The following is a 22,763-nucleotide window of genomic DNA, read 5'->3' on the forward strand; positions in this document are numbered from 1 at the left end:
TTTCTTTATAGCTCCTAACTAAAATCTTTATATTTACGTATATAACTTGAAGTAATACAAAAGCCCCCCCCCCAAAAAAAAGAAAGAAAGAAAGAAAGAAACTGAGATGGAGAAAAAAGACACTCCAGTGAGAATATTAGGACACAAGAGCTATGAAGAACAAACAAGGATAAAGGGGTGAGGCTTTAACTGGGGATTGGAAAAGGGAGGGCAGAAGGAGGAAGGAGAGACATAATAGTAAGGATGTTTGAAAAGCCATAACAAAACATTAATTTACAATCCTATTTAAAACATGTATGTATGTACATATATAGTTTAGATGCGCTTGTGTCTAACAGGATTATAATGTTCCCTGAAAGACTATCTACCAGAAATACCAATGCCATGAATGAGAAGCCTCATTTTGTGTGGCTAGTCAGGGTTAGTCATCCCAGGAGACTCCCAACCCTAATATAAGCTATTAACATTGCCTTTGGTTGGTTCTCAGAACTTGAAGATGAAACCTTACAGCTGAAGGCATGATAACTTTGGCCACAGGACTTGGAGGAACTGACTCAAAACTGACTTGGAGACCTCTTGCTTGAGGACCAGATCTCACAGCATCCAGAGGTGCTATGCAAGCTTCCAAGGAAGAAAAGCAATAGTTCTATCCAACTGTAAAGCCTATGAATCACAGTGACCAAAATGACAAGATATTTGCAAGGGTGCAATTGCAGCATTTCACCTTGGAGACAGCTGTCTGATTGGACTTATGTCATGATCAATAAAATGGAATTCATGACTGGTATTATAGACTAGTCAAATATCCATCGCTGGAGATGCCATAGACCCGAGAGGAGAACTTCTTACTTGCCATTTTGTTAACCAATATAATGCCTATTTTTAGAATATTTATGTGCACAGATAAGTGTAGCTTTCAGCCCTCATCAAAGAAGTTTCTTTCTGCATCTGAGACTATTCCAGAAGTTCATAATTAGTCAAAATGCAGAAAACAACTGACTATGGGGTGTCCGAGCTCTGTTTGTACCTGCGAAAATAACCCTATACCCAAGCCTCAGAAAATATTTAGGAAGAAGAAGAAAAAGATTCTCAGAGGAACAGGGCCAGGAGACTTGTTTTGCCTTCTAGATATGATAGGAAAGCTGCATCCATGAAATCTCAACAATAGAGTTGACTGAATAAGACCCACATAAAACCTACATCAGTTGGCATGCAATGTGGTGGAAATTTCATAAAACTGCAATGCTAACTGAAGGACTACAGAGAATTAATGACTATTGAAAAGAGAGTTCCCTGATAGGTTATTCAGTCAGTCTTAAGTGGTCAGCCGTGAACAAATATGCATGCAAGTAAGACTGAATGGACTCAATAAGGTGTGTGTGTGTGTGTGTGTGTGTGTGTGTGTGTGTGTGTCTGTGTCTGTGTCTGTGTCTGTGTGTAGTGTTTCTAGAAGTATGCATGTATGTGTATATGTGTGTACTTACATATACCAATAATAGTAAAAGAATAAGAGGTCATAAATCTGGGAGAAAGTTAGGAGAGATACAGAAGAAGTTAAAGGGAGAGGAGAGAAGAATGAAGATGATGTAAATGAACTACTCATATATGAAATTATCAAAGCAAAATAAATATTTTTTTAAAAAATTCACTTGTCCCCTTCTCTTTAAATAATGTGCCAAAACCTAAGCTCATGGGATCCTTAATTCTAATGTCTCTTAAAAATTAAAGATGTAATTTATATAATATATTTTTAGATAGCTATAGATAGATGATAGAGATAGATAGATGATACATAGATGGATAGATGATAAAGTAGATATAGATAAGTAGAGAATAGTGTTTCAAATGAAAGAGTCATACAAGTATTACAGCCCTGTTTGTTGCTGCATTTTACATACAGTACAGATCTAGAGGTACAGAGCACCCCTAGGGAGAGAATTAGAGAAACTGAGTGCTGTTGTTAGAAGGGCAGTGTGCAGCAATGATGGACTTAGGTTCTCTCTCCAGTTTCCTTAGAACGCCTGGATAGCATGAGCATTCCACGATGTCCTCAGTCCCCGGTGCACCTGATTTTACCTCACTGCTAACCCTCAATAGTTTACTTTTCTCTGATAAGTCTCACAGAGTTCTTGAATTCTTCCTTTCCCTTCAGTATGAAAATCCAATGGCATGGTCTATTCATTGATGATGACGAAACAGCCTTTGTCAACCTGAACTTTGATTTCTTTTAGTTTAATATACATTATAGTAGCTTTAACCAAGTTTACATTAAGTTTACAGTACAGCAAGAAGATATATACTATGTGGGGCAGCAAAGTTTTTATCAAAGAGGAATTATATCTATTAAGTTAAATAGCTCTCACAGGACATGCTCCCGTGGAACCTACGGAAGAGATGGTACAAAGTATGTACTGTAAAATGGCATGCACCAAAGCCAATGGCATGTGCCTATTTGAGGCCTCTCGTATGGTTAGACTAGAGAACTGCCTATTGTACAGCAATCTCCCATAACCGTGAAACTGTGTTTTTAGGACCAAATAAGAGAGTGATAAAATTTTTTAAAATAACTTCAGAGACTACTGTTTGAAGTTTCAGGTAACATAGTATGTTTATGTGGGGTGGGAGGGGATGTATATGGTGTGTGTGTGTGTGTGTGTGTGTGTGTGTGTGTGTGTCTGTCTGTCTGTCTGTCTGTCTGTCTGTGTCTGTGAAGCATCTCAAGGCAAGCTTCACAAGGACATAAATTGTTGGTAGAAATTATGAACCTTAGCTTTCAATAGCACCTTTAAATGGAACTTTTCTCACTTTTTTTCTCTGTTAGAAAACCTTTCTAAAATGCCAATCCACTTTGAAGAGTCAGGTTATCTGATAATTCCATTAATGATATTCAAATATACATAGATCTCCATCATAAATTCTAAGTTATTGGTATTTAATTGTCATTAAATAATACCATATAAGGAGCCAGGTGTTATTTGCTTAAACTTATTTTCAGTGAGAATGCATATCAATGGTTTCTTAGGAAAAATGCTTCTATATTTCTATCACATTTTATAAATACATATAAAATATTTTATTGAGATTAATATTTTGATTAAATTAGTCATTAACTCATGTTATTTAGTAAAATCAGAGTATTTGTTCTAAATAATAAAAGAAGCTGATTTTGAAGCAAATAATTAATACCAGATTATTTTTATCAATCAAGCTGAGTAGAAAAATGCCATGTCAATTTTGAATTATTTGTGAATTCAGAATGTGTTAGGAAGTTTGAGATTGAAAGCAAAGAAAACCTTCTAACAGCTTTTAGCCTGCTCCAGACAACTCACAGATTAACCTTTTTTTTTTTCGGGGAGGTATTGAATGCGTAGTCATGAGCCAACACATTCTAAGAGCCAACCACCGACTAGAAATTATTTGTTGAGTATTTCTTGTAAGAATAGCCAGTCATGAGAACCTGGCTGTTGGCTGTTTACATGTCCATTCATTTTATTTAGTGTGATGCTACGAATGAACTCAGGGATTAAACCATGATGACCAAGGGCTTTAACACTGACCCATATCTTTTGTCAACATAATTTAAAATTTTCAAATATGGCTTCATCAAATTGCCTAGACTGTCATGAATTTGCTCTGTAGCCTTGAAGTTGCAACTCCCATCCCTCTACCTCCTCAACCCCATTCCCACCTTAGTTTTCTGTGTTGCTGTGGTTACAGGCTTATTACCCCCTAGACCAGGTCTGACCCTCTCCTAGTTCTTCTGTTCTTTTTTTTTAATTATTTATTTTTTTATTTCAGTTTATTTACATTACATCCCAAGGTTCGCCCCCTCCTTCCTCTCCTCCCATTTCCTCCTTCTCTTTCTTTCACCTTCCCTTCTCCTTTTTCCCCCAGAAAAGGAGAGCCACCCTACCCCTACACCCACCCTCACCATCACATCAAGTCACATCAGGATTGAACACATCTTCATCCCCAGATGCCAGGCAAGGCAGCACTGCCAGGGGGAAGGGATCCACAAGCAGATAATACAGTGCATGTTAGAAACAGCCCCCTCCACACCCGAGGCGCCCCATATGAATTCCAAGCTGCCCCTTGGCCACATATGTGTAGGGCGGCCTAGGTCCAGACCATGTATGCACCTTAGTTGATGTCTCTGTCTCTATAAGGCCCATGGGACTGGGTTAGTTGTCGCTGTTCGTCTTCTTGTGAGGTCCCTATCCCCTGCAGGTCCTGTCTTTCCTTCAACACTTCCAAAGGATCACGCGGAGCTCCGTCCAATGCTTGGCTACAAGCCCTAGCATCTGTCTCCATCCACTGCTTGCTGGAGCCTCCCAGCGGACAGTCATGTTAGACTCCTGTCTGCAAACATAGCAGAGCATCATTAATAGTGTCAGGGGCTGGCTCTCTACCGTGAGGTGGGTCTCAGGTTGGGCCAGTTATTGGCTGGACTTTCCCCTCAATCTTTGTTCCCTCTTTATCCCTGCACTTCTTGTAGGCAGGGTTTTTCATTACCTTTACAAATAGACAAGCCAAGGCATTTGATGCTAGACTGAAGGCAATGTCTTAGTTATTTGTGCTGCTGTTATAGAAAAAAATTAAAACAAAAAGAGTTAACTCTTTCTAATCCGCTGCCTCTAATAAGGATAAAAGGCTGTCTTCACATGGAGGGAGAGATGCAAAAGAATGAATCCACCCTCTCAAGCCCTCTTTTAAAGGTCCTAATCCTGCCAAGAAAGAAAGCTTCCATTACTTAATCAGCTGTTAAAGGCTTCTGTTCTTAATACTATCACGTTCGTGATTAAGATTAAACAAGAGGTTTATGGGAGAAGTGCTGATTTACCTCAAAGTTCATCTCTCTGGAGTTTAGAATCAATAACAAGCAAACCTATAGAGTCGTCTGTAAGGGATTTTCTAAATGAAGTTAACTGAGATGGAAAGACTCCGGGGCTGCTATCCAAGACAGAAGAAAAGGACAAAGCTAGCTGGGGACTAGCATTCATCCTTTTGCTTTTGGATTGTGGGTACCATGTGACCAAACACACCGCTGCCTCCATGCTTCCCTCTGCCATGATTGACAGCAGTTCAAGCTATAAGTGAAACAAATCTTCCTTTTGTCAGATATGAAAGCAACCAGAAATAGAGCCAATACAGAGAACACACTCATATCACAGCTGAAGCTACACAGCCTTTTATTCATAGATGAGAAATCTGAGAAAACCCACAGATTGGCATGATTAACTTCATCAAACAATTTGGAATGGATTATATATCTGTCTGCAATAAGCATGTAATAAACAGTTCTTCATTAATGAATACTAGTTTAAAATGTGATGATTAGTGTTGACTGGGTATTTACCTCTAGATATATTTTTCTCTTTTTCAATGATTGTGAATAAACAAGGGGTATTAGTAACTCAAAAATACTCAAATGTTAGAATTGACTTTGAGAAGACTAATATTCTGAGATGAATAAATCTTACTAGATATTATAATAAAATATTATTCGAGGTAAGCAATGAGGGATAAACAAAGTTATTCATACTTTTGATTTTGGATCATAGATGTTAAAAAACAGCTATGGTAATCAGTATGTGTATAGTAATACTTTTAAATTTTATAATGTAACTGTTCCTAAAATTATAATTTTTGCAAGTTAATTTTCTTTTTTAACAACACACTTTTCTCTTTTTAAATAATTATTATCATTTATTACAGTTTATTCAATATGTATCCTGGCTGTGGCCCCCTCCCTCATCTCCTCCCATGCTCCTTTCCCAGTCCACTGATAGGGGAGGTACTTCTCCCCTTTCCTCTGAACCTAGTCTATCAGGTCTCATCAGGACTGGCTGCATTGTCCTCCTCTCTGGCCTAGTAAGGGTGCTCCCCCCTCAGGGGTAGGTGTTCAAAGAGCCCACCACTGAGTTCATGTCAGAGAGAGTCCCTCTTCCCCCTACTAGGGAACCCACTTAGCAACTCAGCTACCATGGCCTACATTTGTGCAGGGGTTTTAGGTTATCTTCATGCATAGTTCTTGGTTGGAGTATCAGTCACAGAAAAGACCCTTATGCCTAATTTTTTTTATTTTGTTGCTCTTCTTAGGGAACTCCTATCCCCTGAAAGTTATATTTCTTATAAGTAATGAAATAATAAGACACCTCAACCATTCCATTCAAGAAGACCATTTGTTATATTCTCTACTAGTTTGGGATGCTCTAAACCAATGCTGTAGACTACACAGATTGAAAACATTAATTGTTTGTACAATTGGGCCTTTGTGGTTTTCTTTTCCTTGCTGTGTTCTCTTAGGCTTTTCTCGGTAAATGCAAAAAAAAAAAAAAAAAAAAAAAAAAAAAAAAAAAAAAAACGGGCAGAAGTGTGTCCTTCTTAGTAAGAAGAACAATAATCCCCACACTTTAATGACCTCCGAAGTGTCTACCTCACAATACTGTTATACTATGGATTAGCCTTTAATATGGTTTCATGGGAGGCTATTAGGCATGTTTGTTTCAATATGTAACTTTGAACTTGTGAAAATTCAGTGAGTAACTGGGTGTTATAACAGAGTGTGTCTGGTATCCACAGAACAGCAAATGCCCCTGGGGCTCAGACACTGTCATTACCCCTTAACTTCATTGTCAGAAGTAGTCAAAATAATAACATCCTGGAATACTCTGAAAATAAATAAGTCCTGGATATATATAAAACACGTAAGGTATCTTTATTTTACATATGTAAGTTTATAAACCACATCGTCTGATTTATATAAAAAGAACTGTACCAACCATATAGAACTCAGCACTACCATTGGCTGAAGGAATTGTCCAGTAGATGTTGAAATTGCACAAGCACACACAGAATTGGGGTGTGATAATGTCTGAGTTCCTCTCTCTACCTCTCTAGTGTGCTCCACGCCTTCTCACATAGGCACTGCATCACAACCTGTTTTTGTTGATCTTGACAGCCACTCAGGAGTGATGTTAACAGCCATACAAGAGCACACAGCCCTACAAATTCTCTCTAGCTAAAAGCATGCTTCCTCACCAAGCTTTGTTCTTTGTCAACTAGCTTCAGAGAAAAGACATTTTTTTCCTGTTTCTGGTCTACATTTTTATGTCGTTGTTAAAATGCAGCATATTCTAATAATTCTTACTAATTTATTTTAATATTTTATTACCACAGCGCTTACAATAGATCTTTAATAAACAAGGGTATCCTAGTGGCCCACTGAGCCCTCAAGAAGGGCAGAGTTAAAACACCGCTTTTGGGTGAAGTGGCAATAGGTGTTGTTTGCTTCAATCGGTGTTGTGACATGAGAAAAACAAAACAAAACAAGGGTATCAATGAAAAAAAAAAGAGAAATAAAGAAATGATGTAGTCACACAATCATCCCAAAACAACACAAAATTTAATTTTTAGCCATAAATACACTATATATCATAAATTATGTTTTGTTATTTCTTTCATACCAAAATGTACTTCTGTAGCACATTCATCCCTCCACAAAGTCCCCAGTCTTACTATATAATGCAAGCTTCACTTGAACTGATGACCCACTTTCTTTCATCTTCCAAGGTCTGGAAGCAGAAGAATATATCGTACATAAAACTGATATTCTAAAATAAGAATTTTTATTTATTACAATTGATTCACTTTTTATCCCAGCTATAACCCCCTCCCTCATTCCCTCCCAATCCCAACTTTCCTCCCTCTTCTCCTCCCATGCCCCTCCCCAAGTCCACTGATAGGCAAGATCCTCTTCCCTTTCCGTCTGACCCTAGCCTATCAGGTCTCATCAGGAGTGGCTGCATTGTCTTCCTCTATGGCCTGGTAAGGCTGCTCCTCCCTCAGGGGGAGGTGATCAAAGAGCAGGCCAATGAGTACATGTCAGAGACAGTCCCTGTTCCCATTACTAGGGAACCCACTTGGACACTGAGCTGCCATGGGCTACATCTGTGCAGGGGTTCTAGGTTTTATCCATGCATGGTCGTTGGTTGGAGTATCAGCCTCAGAAAAGACCCTTGGGCTCAGATATTTTGGTTCTGTTGCTCTCCCTGTGGAGCTCCTGTCCTTTTCAAGTCTTACTATCTCTCCCTTCTTTCCTAAGATTCCCTGCACTCTGCCCAAAGTTTGGCTATGAGTCTCAGCATCTTCTTCGATACCTTGCTGGGTAAAGTCTTTCAGAATCCCTCTGTGGTAGGTTCCTGTCCTGGTCCTTGTTTTTGTTTTCTCCCTCTTCCAGTGTCTATACAATTTGCCTTTCTGAATGAGGATTGATCATCTTAACCAGAATCTTCCTTCTTGTTTAGCTTTTTTAGGAGTACAGATTTTAGTATGCTATCCCATATTGTATATCTTATAAGTGAGTATATACTATATGTGTCTTTCTGTTTCTGGGATACCTCACTCAGGATGATCTTTTCTAATTCCCACCATTTGCCTGCAAATTTCATGATTTCCTTGTTTTTAATTGCTGAATAGTATTTAAAATAAAGATTCTTTATGTGTGTGTATCAGTTAAGATATGTGGAAAGATGTGTAATGTACAGAATATTATTAAATACATGAGTAAAATGAAAAGAATCATTATGGATTATAATCTGAAAATTTAGAACATTAACTGTGCAGGTAAATGCGTGACTGCAAGTCTTTTACTCGCTTCACACACTCAAAAAAAAAAAAAGGTATGATTCCTCCACTTAAGGGTAGACTATGTTCAGCTGTATAAGAAACTATCAAATCATAATGCAAAGTGGCTGAGCTGGTTTCAGTCACCATCAGGAACAGACTTTCCTGTTGTTCCATGGACTGCTATTATAAGATCATAGAGTTTTCAGATTTTAGTAGCCATACAGTGGCATAGCATTGCTTTGATTAACAACTCCCTAGAAGTGTATGCTGTCAAATATCTTTTCAGAGGTTCATTTCCCACTTGTACATCTTCTTCGTTGAAGTGCCCTATCCAGCCTGCTACACGTTTCCTAAAGGCTTATTTGTTTTTCTCATTGGTTTTTTTAACAGTTCTGTGTGTCTTGAAGAAAACAGTCCCGTGTCAGATATGCTTTCATAAATTTTCCAAGTATGCATCTTTTCTTTTGAAATCATGATGTGCTCTTTCATTTAGTCTCTCTAACTGCTTGAAATAATCAAATCACTGCTTGCATTAATAATTCTGTTGCTTGTAAAGTCCTTTGTAATGCTTAGACAGAAACTGATAATTCATCTAATATTGTTTTACAAATAGAGATTTATATCCATATTCTAAGTAGGGATAAAATGTATTGAAATATATTGAAAGTTTGTTAGATTTCTAAAACAACTTTACAAGTAATTTAGATGAATAACAAGTAATTTGTGAATGTTAGTTTTCTGTCCTTAGAAACACAACATTGATTATATAAATGTCAATAACTTAAAGAATATAAGGGTAGTAGTTGAGTTGATAAAGTCCTGCCTGGCATGCACAGATCCCCAGCATATCCTAAGCCAGTCATGGAGGCACAGTGTAAGTTCAGCACAACAGAGGTGGAGGAAGGAAGATCCGAAATTCTCTCCCTACCATAATGAGTTTGAAGGCAGCCTGGGATACATAGACATTGCCTCAATATATATTATATAATATATTAAATATATTAATAATATATATTAACAAATATATATATTAACAACAGTTTATTTTTTATCTATACTTTAAAAATTTTACATGTCTGGCATGGTGGTGCACACCTTTAATCTTAGCATCTATGAGCCAGAGGTAAGTGAATCTCTGTGAGTTCAAGGCCAGCCTGGTCTATCTAGTGTGTGCCAGGACAGCCAAGGCTACATAGACAGACCTTGTTTCATTTTTTTTAATATCATACATGTACACAATTAATTGTTATCATCTCCACCGTCAACCCCACCCAACTCTCCCTAAATATAAGGCCTACCAAACTTCATATACTCCTTTAAATTTTTGTATAATATATATATATATTTGTGTGTGTGTTATTTTATTTTAATATAATAGTAAACTATATTAAAAATGCAAGCTTTTTATTCATGTACATGGGCTACCTTCCCCTAAAGCAGGGTTCTAGGCTTTAGCATTGATGTGAAAAAAGACAAGGTTTTTATAGCTCAGGGGTAGGGGATTCAAAATTGGGGACTACAGAATCAGAACATAATCAGAGTAAGTCAGTCATAAGACCTCCTGAATCAAAGATGTGATGGCAAGGCAGTGGTGACTTATGGTAACAAGTACTCATAAGCAGGTAGTCATAACAACCTTTTGAAACTAAAGCAGGCTTGTACGATGGTTATAACAACTTTTGAAACAAACACGTGGTTACTTCTTGGAACGGACAGTACAGAACCATTTGTAGTTAATGTTGCAGGTGGGACAGAGCTCATTCCTTGAGAAACAGATTTAATCTTCAACAGGGATGACCCATATTTGTCTTTACTATAAGTTGTCCTTTAAGCCTATAAGTGCAGGCTGGGTCATCATATGTTGTCATCCCATACTGGCTATCACATTCTTTCTGTTCCCTGAGGCTTGCAGATAAGAAGACTTTTTAGAGATGTCTCATTTAGGCTGATCCCTCACAGTTACCTATTTTCAGCACATTGACTAGTTAGGAATCTCTGCATTCACTGCTTGCTTGAATAAAAAACAAAGCTTCTGTGATCAAGGCTGAAAGACCCACAGATCCATGGGTAAAACATAATGCTTAAAGGCAGCTTGCCAAAGTTACCATTTATCCAAACAGTAAGTGCAGCCTATCCCACCAGGGCCTATCACCTCCCAGACATACGGTTCATTTTTTATTTTTTTATTTTTATTTTTTGTTTTGTTTTCCATGTTTGCAGTGTCAGACATGAATTGCTTCCTGTGGAGCAGGCTTCAGTCAGACGTAATCAGAGTGGCTGATTAGTCAACATTTTATAAACATCTATAAATTTCAAAACTGAATTATAAGCTTCAGAACATCATGGTTTGCTTTCCACCATGATTTTTCAATTAAGAAAAAATACATATATATATTATATTATATATTATATATAATATAACATATATATATATATATATATAAACAATCCTCTCTATCGAGATTCTCTGGCCCCTGCTTATCAACCCAATTTCAAGTCTTGCATTTTCTCTCTCTTTCGCTCTCACTTAAAAAAGCGGAGTCTTGCTTGTGTTGACCAACTACATCTTGGGTAGGGCCTTTGTAAAATGTGAGTGATACACTGGCATCACTCCATTGAAGAGCTCTCTATCTCTCTCTCTCTCTCTCTCTCTCTCTCTCCCTGCAGCAAAAAAAAAAAAAATGCTGCTAGCTCCTTAACTAGAAGTGTGACTGTGTGCCTATGTACACTCCTCCTTGCTGGATTTTGTCTGAATTTGTCAAGAACATTTAATAAACAAGCGTACAGTCACATTGACTTTACTTTGATAAGTGGAACTTGGTATTTATAGCAGCTCAAATATGACACTCAGAGTCATATGAATAATTTTCTAGTATCCTAAATCTATCCTGAGGTGGTAGCTGATTTGCTAGGCTATCATAAGTTAAAAGTCTTACAAAAGATATTTTTGCTTTGTTGTTCATTTCATGGATTTTTACAGGAGAACTCATATTTCAGTAACCAATATTTTATAAAGAAAATAGAGAGAGAGATAGAGAGAGAGAAAGAAAAAAAGAAAACCTGGCATTCTAATACTCTTACATAATATATGCATTCAATCTGCTTTATCAGCACACATTGTGATTTTTGCGTAGTTTTTAAGGATATTTTAATATCAGGAAAAACTGGTCAAAGACATTTGAAATCAGAAGTTGCATCAACAGCAATGTAAGACTCAAAGTTAAATACATTTTGAATTTCTGATATTCAGTTGCCTTTGATGAATACCATTATAAAGCTTTTATATGAACTTTATACAAAGTCATTCATTGGGCAGATGCTTAATAAATATTAATTTACTCTTCATTGACTGTTTTGCTAATGGATTTTCAGATTTCTAGTGTGGGCAGAGTAAAGCACATTCTATACCAGCTCAGTGAAACTACCTAATTCTTTGTTTTATTTAATAATGTATACTAATAACTTTTTAAGTTTTAACTTTTTAACTTTTTAAGTTTCTTACCTATTACAGCTCAATTATAAGTATGATACTGGCTCAGAGCCAACATTTTCGTTTTGTTCAGTTTTTACTTTGGTAAGAAAGCATGGCCTTTAACTCATAATCCTCTCTCTTATTTTGCAGTCACTAGAATTTCAGGCATGTGTTACCATACTCGGTTTTCACTTTCTTGCTTATTACTATGGTTTGTAGATGTTGGCATCTCTTCAGTTCTCTTTGTAGGGTGCTGGTACCATGACAGCTGTATGCTGGGGGAGGGCACCTTGCCTGAGGAGGTTCTCTCTTTTCACCATGTAGATTTCCAGAATCACTCGGGTTATTAGGCTTGGCAGCAAACGCCTTTATTCACCAAGACATCTCACCAGCTCATGGCCACAGTTTTAAATGTGTGGCACCAGAGCTTGTAGAGTCTTAATGGAGAGGACTTGGCAGCAAAATGGTCCCTGACTGAACCCCCAGGTTGCCTATTAACACCTGCCATTACCTGCCATTTAAATGTAAGTTAAATAATCTTCCCAATTTGTATTTTGGCAAAATGCCACCACACCAGATGGACAAGACTGTATCTAACTGGAAAATCATGCATATACATTTAGTGTGCAGACTTGCACACTAGTTCTTTCTAGGAACATCCAAACATCCTTCTGCTCACAGCACTTTTTTTTTTTAATACTGTTTGCACCATATGATCGCGCAGTGGGGGGAGGGGGCTTTATCTGAGAGGCAAAAGGGAATACTCAGACATTTCATGGAAACTATTTCATACAGCAAATTTATCTAATTCAGGGTAAAATATATTGCGAGTATACATGTTATTATTTCAAGCAATAGATTTCTAAAACTAATTGTGATATTTAAAAAAGCAAAACATTTCATAACTTACAGGAAAACAATAAAAGTGCATTGATTTCTACCCGAATACCCTCAGGCTAATAGATGTCCGTATTCCTTTTCATACATCTCATCACACTCACACAGAACCTATGTTCTGCTGTCATGGTTCTTCTGTAGTAACCATTTATTTATTTATTTGAGTAAGGAAATTTGTTCCATTTCCTTACTCAAAACATTTACCATGTTTGCCAACCTCCATGAGTCTTTCCTAGTCTCTCATTAAGTAATGTATCAAATAAGTTACAATGCAAAGTACTACATGTCTTAGTTATCAGTAATGAGTCTAATATTAAACCTATCTACTCCCATTTTAAAGTAAAAAATAGAAGTTAGACCAATTCAGTCACAGTACAGGATATGCTGAGGTGAATAGCTTTCACAAGCTTCAATACAAAGGGGTTGGCCACAGTTCTCAGCTCTGTGATCTTAGGAACTTGGGTGTTTTTTGTTGTTGTTGTTGTTTTGTTTTGTTTTGTTTTGTTTTCAGAATTCTATATTTCCACTTGAGTCCTTGAAGAACTGAATACTATGAGGGAATTAAACATGGGGGGATTTTATTAGAGAAAATGATCTCGTAACAAAATCAAAATAGTTGTGAGAAATAAGAAGGCCTCTTCCACACAAGATCTGAAACAAGGGAAAGAGAAGTGTGAGTTTCTGGGTTCTCTGATGTGGTGAAGTTAATAGAACTTCAATGCCGCAATGCCATAGAGGAGTCCTATGACACAGGAATCCGGCGTCTCCTGGAATAGGCTTATTTTAACATCAGGAGCTGAGAGAAGCTCTTGGTAGCATGACCTTGGGGCGTAGTATTTCAGAAGTAGCAATTGCAGTTCCTGGTCAGTTGTATCTTTCTCCATTCTCTTGGTCACCATAAACCTGGAAAGTGATTAATCTTTTAAAGATAACATTTCTAGCTAAGTCCATATGGAACTCGATTGCACATTGTCAATAATGGTTTTTCTTACATTAAGCGTATTCTTCAGTGTGAAATATTCATCTAACCAGCATTGCCATTCTCTCCATGTTAAGAGACTCCTCCAGAACAGCAAAACAGCAAGGCCACTGAGCTAGTGAATACACACACTAAACTAAGAGTTTCAATAAATGTCTCAAGCTATTATAATACCTAGACATTTTATTCAGATATATTGAATTCCATCTGAGATTTCACATGACCCAAGAAATAAATGATAATATGTCAATCTAAGAACCCTCATCCAGAGAAGTGGAGAATGGTTTTTTAAACATGACGCCGAAACACAACTCTCACATTCTATGCTGACCAATCACCTGTAATCTCGGCATCTTTAGAGCCAATCGACACAAGATTCTTAATGGCTTCAAGGACCAGTTCACCATTTTTTAATCTGGAAAAATATGTTTCTGAGGTTCGCTGGTAATGTTTCTGGCCTTTATCAGTTTGACCAGGAGACAAGAACTCTGAAGGGCCTCTCTTGTATCTCACAAAGGATTGCAGATGGGGGCAGTGACTACAATCTCTCCACATGTTCTCTAACCTTTCCAAAGAGCTGAACCAGACTTTCCCTCCTTATGACATAAGAGTTTCCAATGGCAAGGAACTCAAGTTCCAGTATTCATGCACTTTTCAGTCACTTTCTTTATATTTTTACCTAACTGAGGTGCCATATCAAGGTTAACAAAACTTTCAATGGCTTGGGTTCAGGAAGTCCTAAAAAACTGGAGGCTGATTTATCATATCTGTCTGCAGCATAACAGTGCCAGTCTATCTTTGCTTAATTCATGAGAACTTTGTGTAAATACAGATTTACTACACAGAAGAAGTAGCAGATTCATCATTATAGTCATCAATATTGCCTGTTAAGGTTATGGGATTCATGTTTCATTTTGCTGATTGGCCTTTCAGTTCCAGTAGCAGAGGCATTGCTCTGCTTTCCTGATCCTAGTGAAACAACAGGCATGTTCTTCTCTCCAGTTTAGTTGGTACTTGAATATGACATCGAGGTGTAGAAGTTGAATAACAATGTATGACTTGTTAGAAGCTGCAGCTTTCCCTGTATAGCTCTTGTCAGCGTGGTAAACCCACCATTACTGTAATCAGGAGCTGAAGAGGGTAAACATGAAAGCAACCTGTTGAAAACAGGAAAATAAATGCTACAGTGTGATTAGCCTGTTTAGTTGTAATCAAGACAATTTCTGGAGCATAGTACCAAGCTGTGCATTAAGAATTCCCCAGACATGGCACAGCAGAGGTATGCAGTTGACTGAAATTTCTTCATTTCACTTCACTTAATTCATGAATTCATTTTATTCTGAATTAATTGGGCGTTGTTTGCTGATGCTCTGGACTTTTATCTCAAGGCTGTATTTCAAAGGCCATCTCTGTTGGCTCTCCTCTACTAAAGTTTTAAGTTTTAGGATAGACCCTCCGTGTATGTGTTGTGTGTGTGTGTGTGTGTGTGTGCGTGTGTGTGTGTATTAGATAAGGGAATAATTAAAACTTGTACTTTTTATTAAAGGTTACATCTCTCTCTAATGACTCAGACCTGTTTCTTAGTCATTTTAAAATTACTGACTGATAAACTCACACTGAAGGGTAAGGACATATGCTTCACCTGAGTCCATGACTGTAACTGTGAAGCTCGCTTTACATTGCGACTCTCACTTTCAGTCAATAAGGCACAGAAGGAAGTTCCTTATTTTGGAAATGTTGTAGGACAGGTTCTTTGATGGGATTCCTTTCTCTTCCTGAAGCAAATCCTGGTGCTGCACACCATTATAATGAACCTAATACAATCTGGCCTGTTCTAGGTCTTGTTCCTGTTTGGATTGAGAATCAGGAGTTCTTTGTATGGCATGCACTCATAATCTACACATATTCACCCAAGCGAATAACATCTTCCATAATATTGATATTGACAGTTGTAGCTGAGGTACCTCTGATGTATTGATAACACACTGATACCTTCCTTCTTCAGAAAAAGCCTCAAATGACATTTAAGAGAATTAAATCCTGAAGAAGACTTTCTTGATGAAAGAAAGCATCTTTATTTTCCTCATACAATGAGAGGTTTGAAGAGATTTGCACATTCTTCAACATCACTGTATAGGTTTTATGCATAAATGTCAAGGGAACAGACAAGGCTGTACTGTTTGTTTTGTAACAAGTTAGCCAAGTTTGACATAGAATTCAGGATGCTCCCAGGCAGTCCCTGAACTCTCTGCAAGCATTCTCTTCTACCTCCAGCCTCAGTACTTGGATCAGAGCTTTGAGGCAAGGCATGGAATAGACTCAGCCATTGTCTTATTTTATTTTGTTCTGTTTTGAAACTCTGGTGACAGATTTGGGGGCCTCTCACATGCTAGACAAATGTTCACTCACTGAGTGGTATGTTCAGCCCTTTTCTTACTATTTGTGGCATCTGTGTTTCAGCTCTAAGAACTCAATTTCTCACAGTAACTCATCATGCTATGCTTTTGTCTTCTAGGACTACAATGATGAAATCCGTCAAGAACAGCTCCGGGAGTTGTCTTACTTAAACGGCTCAGAAGAGTCTGGCCGTGGCCGGGGTATTAGAGGCAGAGGGATCAGAATAGCTCCCACAGCCCCTTCCAGGTACATGAGTTCTCACTCTTGGTGTGTTAATAACAAATGGTGATGGCAGACCTTTGCTGTTCTGTTCTGTGTCATGATTCCAGATCAAACTCACCAAGTGTCATCAATACTCAGACCATAAAGCAAGACCAGATGCTTTAAAAACACATAAAACAACAGCCTCAACAACACTCCTGATAAGATTACACGCATAAATTCACCTGGTTTTTGTGGGGTTTTTTTGTTTTATTTTTTTTTTTAACTTGAGATAACTACTTTTTACAAGTGAGGAACTGAGGAACAAAAGTTTGGTAGTCCATGTGTGGCAGTCCAGGCCTTTAATTCCAGAACTCAAGATACTGAGAAAAGTGGTTTTATGTGGATTCAATGCCAGCCTGGTCTATATGATGAATTCTTTTATGAGAAGCCTGAAAGCAGTGTGTCTTCGTGATCCTCACCCAGAACTTGCAAACCCAGGAGCCATAAAAATACATCATATAAACATCACACAAGTAAACATCACACATACACACACATACCTCTCACAGCCGTCACACACAGCCTGTGTAATCCACTCACTTCCTTCACTATTTAGCCGACTCATACAATTGTAAAGGATATACCCTAAAATAATATCTCATCTGTCACAAAAGTTAAACTATTCTGCAACTTTAATTAATATCAAAACATTTCCACCTTTATGACTACACCACTGTTCTTACATTTGAAATTCTACCACCTTACTCACTTCTCAGAAAAAAAAGTTTTAAATTTCAAAGTGATACACCAAACCGTTAACCATTTGTAGATCAATGTGAAAATTCTGGGGGAATTAATTCTAACAACGAAAAGACCAGAATTTTTTCTAGACTCATAGTTGATCTTGAAGAGTAAAAAGTAAGCATTGTAATATTTTTGGGATCATTTGCTTATTGATACGTGTTGCAGGGGACACTTTTTATGATACAAATGTTTTATAAAACCTTTAGATTTCTATCTTGATGTTGTTAGATTTTGGAGCACCATCCTTGCAAGTCATCTTAAGTAGGTTAATCAATCACTGGGTCTGAACCATAAAATGTCACCACTTCTGTGATTCAGCAATGTCATCTTTAACAGCTGTAGCAATTTAACAGGGATACCTTAACTACATATTTGATACACCAACTGAAGCCACACATTTCCTCTATATTCTTTGAGACTATAACTACTTAAAATCATTCATTTATATGTTACGAAATCTTAAAAGCATATAATAGTAATAGGTTTTGTTCTAGTATTAGCATAGGGAATCAGGTGCTAGGTGGAACCCTAGGGAAGAAATATTTCTCTCAGCTATCGTATTTGCCAAATTTGAATGGGTTTTAACTTTGGTTAATGTTTATTTTAAATTCTTAATTGAATAAATAATGAAGCAATATTATTATGAAAAACAGATATTAGCCGAATTACACCTGTAATCCCAGCACTCAGGAAGCAGAGGCAGGTGGATCTCTGTGAGTTCAAGGCTAGCAAATCCAGGACATCCAAGTCTACACAGAGAAACACTGCCAAAAAAAAAAAAAAAGCAGATATTGAAGGAATATGTGGACAACATTAAGAACTGACAGAAAGAACTAATAGAGTCTGAAAAGAGAGGTGTAAATCATATCTGATTTTCAGACAGGATCTCAGACATTGCTGTGATGATAAGAGTTAGAGGAATTGGCTGGGTTCAGTGGTAAAAAAGTAGAGAAAGAGACTGAATCATGGCTCGAGAGACAATGAAGACAATCCCTTTACCCAAGGCTGGCAGAAATGAACAGCACTTAAAATACAGAGAGACAGAGCAGAGAAAAGAATAAAAGTCCAAAGAAACATTTTCCAGATAATAGTTGAAGAAAGTCTTAAATATAACTCAGGAGACACAGGATCATGGGAGCTGTAAGAGGAAATTTGTAGGCTGGGGGCTTTGTGGGCTCAGCCAAGAGTATCTTCACAGAGTGCTGAAAACAAGAACTAAAGACATGACATTTGGTTCAGAAATGAACATGAAGTAAAGATTAAATGCAGAAAATGTTCTTTGAAGAAGTCAGAAACTAAAAGAATACTGCACTGGGGAGTTAGCCCTGGACGGCATCCTAAAATAGATGATGAATATTGTAAGTTGAATGGGAGAAATGGCAGAGCACATAAGTGAGAACGAGGCAGACCGGGGATGAGGGGAGGTCTGAGAGTCACTGAAGGAGAAATGTGATGAAAAATTAGAGCCAATATCAGCATAACATAATTGCAGTGCAAAAAGCATCATATAGATTTGGAAATCTAGAAACTAGTCATTAGGAAGATTTATGATTTTAGGTCTAGGTAATTAGAATGTTTATTTACCATTCTTCACTGATATAGCCAGAGCACATAATTTATTATCAACATGTGGACATTTTGATAGTATTAAAATACTAAACTCAGCAGTAATTATTACAACAGTTGTCAGACCAGGGAGGATGTTCCCTGTGAAGATCAGGCATCTGGAGCCTGGATTAGTTACTTGTCTCCTTGTTGTGAGCAAGAAGCAACTTAACTGAGGAAAGAAAGGTATATTTTGGTTCACAGTCTGGAGGGAATGCAGTCCATCCTGTGTGGAAAGGCACAGTGGAAGATGGTTCATGATGACCGGAGCCTGAACAGCTTAGCTCCGCAGGTCTCAGCAGAGCAAAAAGCAAAGAGTGGACAGGATGAGGCTGGGCTGTAAACCTCAAGGCCTGTGCACAGACAACTAATCCCTCCAGTAAGGCTCCCGCTCCTACAGACGCTATAGCCTCCAGAAACATCACTACAAGCTCTTCACTGTGTGTTCAAACATCGCACGTGCAAACAACAACTCACATGCTCAGGGAATTGCACCTAACAGATGTCTTTATGCTATTGTAATAACATAATCTTGTCTTCTCAGCCATCATGCCTGAAGCTGGCACTGCAGGTTTGGGTCCTTTGCATCCGATGCTCCAGTGTTTTATATATTTACTTCATACTAAATTCTCTACTCCTAAAGCTGGATAAGCTTAGAATTATAAAAGCTTTGCCAGCATTCTTATTCTTCACTTCTAAAAGCTCATTTTCTCCCAGGAAGAAAGAGCCAGTTTGACGGCTATTCTTTGCAGCCTCTGTAACCTGCACCTCCACGCAAAGGCAGAGCCAAATGCCGTGATTGTTGGCATTCCAAAGATCATCATTTTCCTCAAAGCTTTAGTGTCCCTGCTGATAGCAGTGCTTTCTAGAGGCCAACTTTCAGATATAATACAAAGTGAAATAACCATGTATTTGCCCAAAGATTTTAGATAAACATCCTTTCTAAAGGTTTCAGAATGTTAGAAAAATGGTTGCATCCTTTGATCTCAAGCTTTTGTTCAGATCGCTTTTGTGTTAAGTCCATGGTTCAGAACATTCAATCAGCCTTCTCATTGCTGAGAACTAATTCAGCAGCCCTGGAGTTTATATGAAAATATGTCAGTGACTACACCAGCTCGGATGATGACAGCATGTTGATAAATCAGGGACATGAGACTTAAGCTACTACATCTGCTCAGTGGTAGCACTCTGACCAGAATGTCACACATTATTAAGTTGATTTTTTCTTTTTGAGATATGACCACATTGAAGATCACTGTCAATAAACATCATCTTGGGAGATAGTCTACACACACACACACACACCTGCACACACACACACACACACTTGGTCCCACAATAGCCAACATCAATGGTAGACTTTGGTCTTCTGTTTCTCTTTGTTTTAAGTACATAAACAGAAAATATCAAAATATGTTGCATCGTTTTCAGTGGAACTAAGTCATAATATTTAAAGAAATGTATTTCAACGTGACTCAAAGCTCTTTTTAAATTATATACTACCTGTTCTACGGCAAGACTGATTTGTGAGGAGGCAGTGAGCTGAGAACTCCATTCCTTGTCCTTTTATCTCTCATCTGCATGTCACCTTTTTCTCCTAGGGGCCGTGGGGGTGCTCTTCCCCCACCACCACCACCTGGACGAGGTGTTCTCACCCCTCGGGGTGCCACTGTGACCCGTGGAGCTCTCCCAGTGCCCCCAATAGCCAGAGGTGTCCCTACACCTCGAGCCCGGGGGACGGCAGCAATACCGGGATACCGAGCACCCCCTCCTCCAGCTCACGAGGCTTATGAAGACTATGTAAGTACCCCCCAAGAGATCTGTAGTGAAGAAGAGCTAAATTTACCGGTTCAGAAGGTAAACTCCATTCCTTGAATGTAGGAGACAATGTTAGTTGCAGCACCCAAATGCCATTTACAGCAGAAGTTATGTCATGGATTTACATGTAACGTTCAAGAACAGCTTTCATTGCAAGCCATCAGTGCAGTGCGGTTGATGGTTGATGTCAATTATCTCGTGTTTGAAGAACCAAATTCTGGTGAGGCGTCCCTGTCTTTAAAAGCTTTGATCAGCTTCCAAATTGGAAATAATTATAAATTATTATAAGCATGCTAAGAATCATAGAATGATCAGAGCATTCACTTGGAACCTCTGAAACATTGCTGGAAAGCTGGTAAATATGAGCAACAGTGTAAATCATCTGGCTAGCCCCACATTTCCATGACTTACTCTTTTGTTCACCGTTTGGAAGATGTAACAATGGTCCTCCAGAATTGAAATGTATAGAGTAAACAGGAAATGTAGTACCTCTAAGTACCGTTCTTACATTTCCCTGTCTTCAGTATTCTCTCTCTGGGAGCGGAACTCAGTGGTGTCTATGCCACCACACTGTTAAATGATCCCAGTGGCAAACCGAAGTTCCATTCCACCAGAGTTTCTCCGGAGGCGCACATGAGTGCATTGCGGTTGCTTACAGCTCACGATGAGGTGTGGCTGACAGGACTGTGGGTAACACCAAAGCAGCCACACTGAAAAGTCTTCATCCTGTATGGATGATGGCTTCCCTGAGCTGCATAAGCGAGTCCCCTCTCCCAAGTCCTCTCCAGACTGTATGATCAAGCCTGTCCCTCAAGCCCCAATGCCACATGCAATCATGGCAGAATTGCACAAAATTGGCTAGGAGGGATGACTGGATACTCAGATGAGCTTCCAAAGGCTCTTCCTCCCCTTTCATTTATGAGAGAATGTCAACATTTAACAAGCCCCGCTAGGCTGTCTTTCACAAGGAGGCACAGCTGGTCTCATGACGATGGCAGTCATTATGCCCAGAGGATAATACTGTGCGGAATGAACACTTGGTATCTACAAGCCATCTTGTATCTTCTGGTATCCCTTGACCTTAGGTTTGAAGAGTCAGCACTCCAAGCGTCACATTGTGCTTCAGACTTTGCACTCACTTCTGCTGTATTGTGAAACTTGAAAAAGAAATTTCCTGCCTATATCCCATGATTTCGTAGTCATAAGAATCTATCATAAATTGTAAATGGAAACAATGCAAGCCAGACCATCTTCCAATAAAAAAAAAAAATCATTTTTCTTGGGGCTGGATAAAAGGACTGGTACTTAGAGCACTTGTTGCTCTTGCAGATGGCCTGCGTTTGATTTCTTGCACCCATGTGATATCTCACAACCCTCTGTAATTTCAGTTCCATGGGGACCTGATGCTCTCTTCTGACCTCAAAGGGAACCAGATATGTATGCATGCGGTACCTATACATACATGCAGACATACACAGAAAATAAGAATAAATAAATACATTACAAACAGCATTGGTGGGTCTTTAATCTCTCTAGTAAGCACACCCTGGGGCCTAAGCATTTAGTTCATTCTATCATCAACAAATGCCTTCCTCTTCAATGGCTTCTGCAAATCACTACCCATTAAATTTAAACCCTTCAGGAATAATTGCTGTCATGAGCTGGGCTCTAAAATCATACGAGTCATTAGACAGTGACAAATTACTAGTCAAAACCTGAACCTAAAATAGAGTGATCATAGGTTCCACTCAAGAAGATACCCATGTCCACTGTTTGGTACATTTCAAACAGGTTGTTGTTACTTTAACGTGAAACAGTGACAAATGTCTTAAGGACCGAAGGAGAATTAAATATGGAAATCCATCTATAGTAGAACTGACAAAATATATTCATCTGAAGTGTCTTTCATATACCAGACCCTAATATTTACAACATGCCAAGAAGCTCACACTAACTTTG

The 22,763-nt window shown here is 38.3% G+C and overlaps 1 protein-coding gene across 3 annotated transcripts in view; it reads left to right on the plus strand.

The window, feature by feature from the left end:
• The window catches only part of Khdrbs2 (KH RNA binding domain containing, signal transduction associated 2), a 469,930-nt gene that overhangs the window by 278,311 nt on the left and 168,856 nt on the right, over window positions 1-22,763 (plus strand). For all 3 annotated transcript variants that reach the window (XM_021646488.2, XM_060369817.1, XM_060369816.1), the window contains 2 exons: window positions 16,492-16,619; window positions 20,588-20,786. In XM_021646488.2, coding sequence (XP_021502163.1) covers window positions 16,492-16,619; window positions 20,588-20,786 — 327 coding nt within the window. The remainder of the gene's footprint in view (window positions 1-16,491; window positions 16,620-20,587; window positions 20,787-22,763) is intronic.

This window comes from Meriones unguiculatus, chromosome 16 (assembly GCF_030254825.1).
Source record: "Meriones unguiculatus strain TT.TT164.6M chromosome 16, Bangor_MerUng_6.1, whole genome shotgun sequence".
NCBI classification, from domain to species: Eukaryota; Metazoa; Chordata; class Mammalia; order Rodentia; family Muridae; genus Meriones; species Meriones unguiculatus.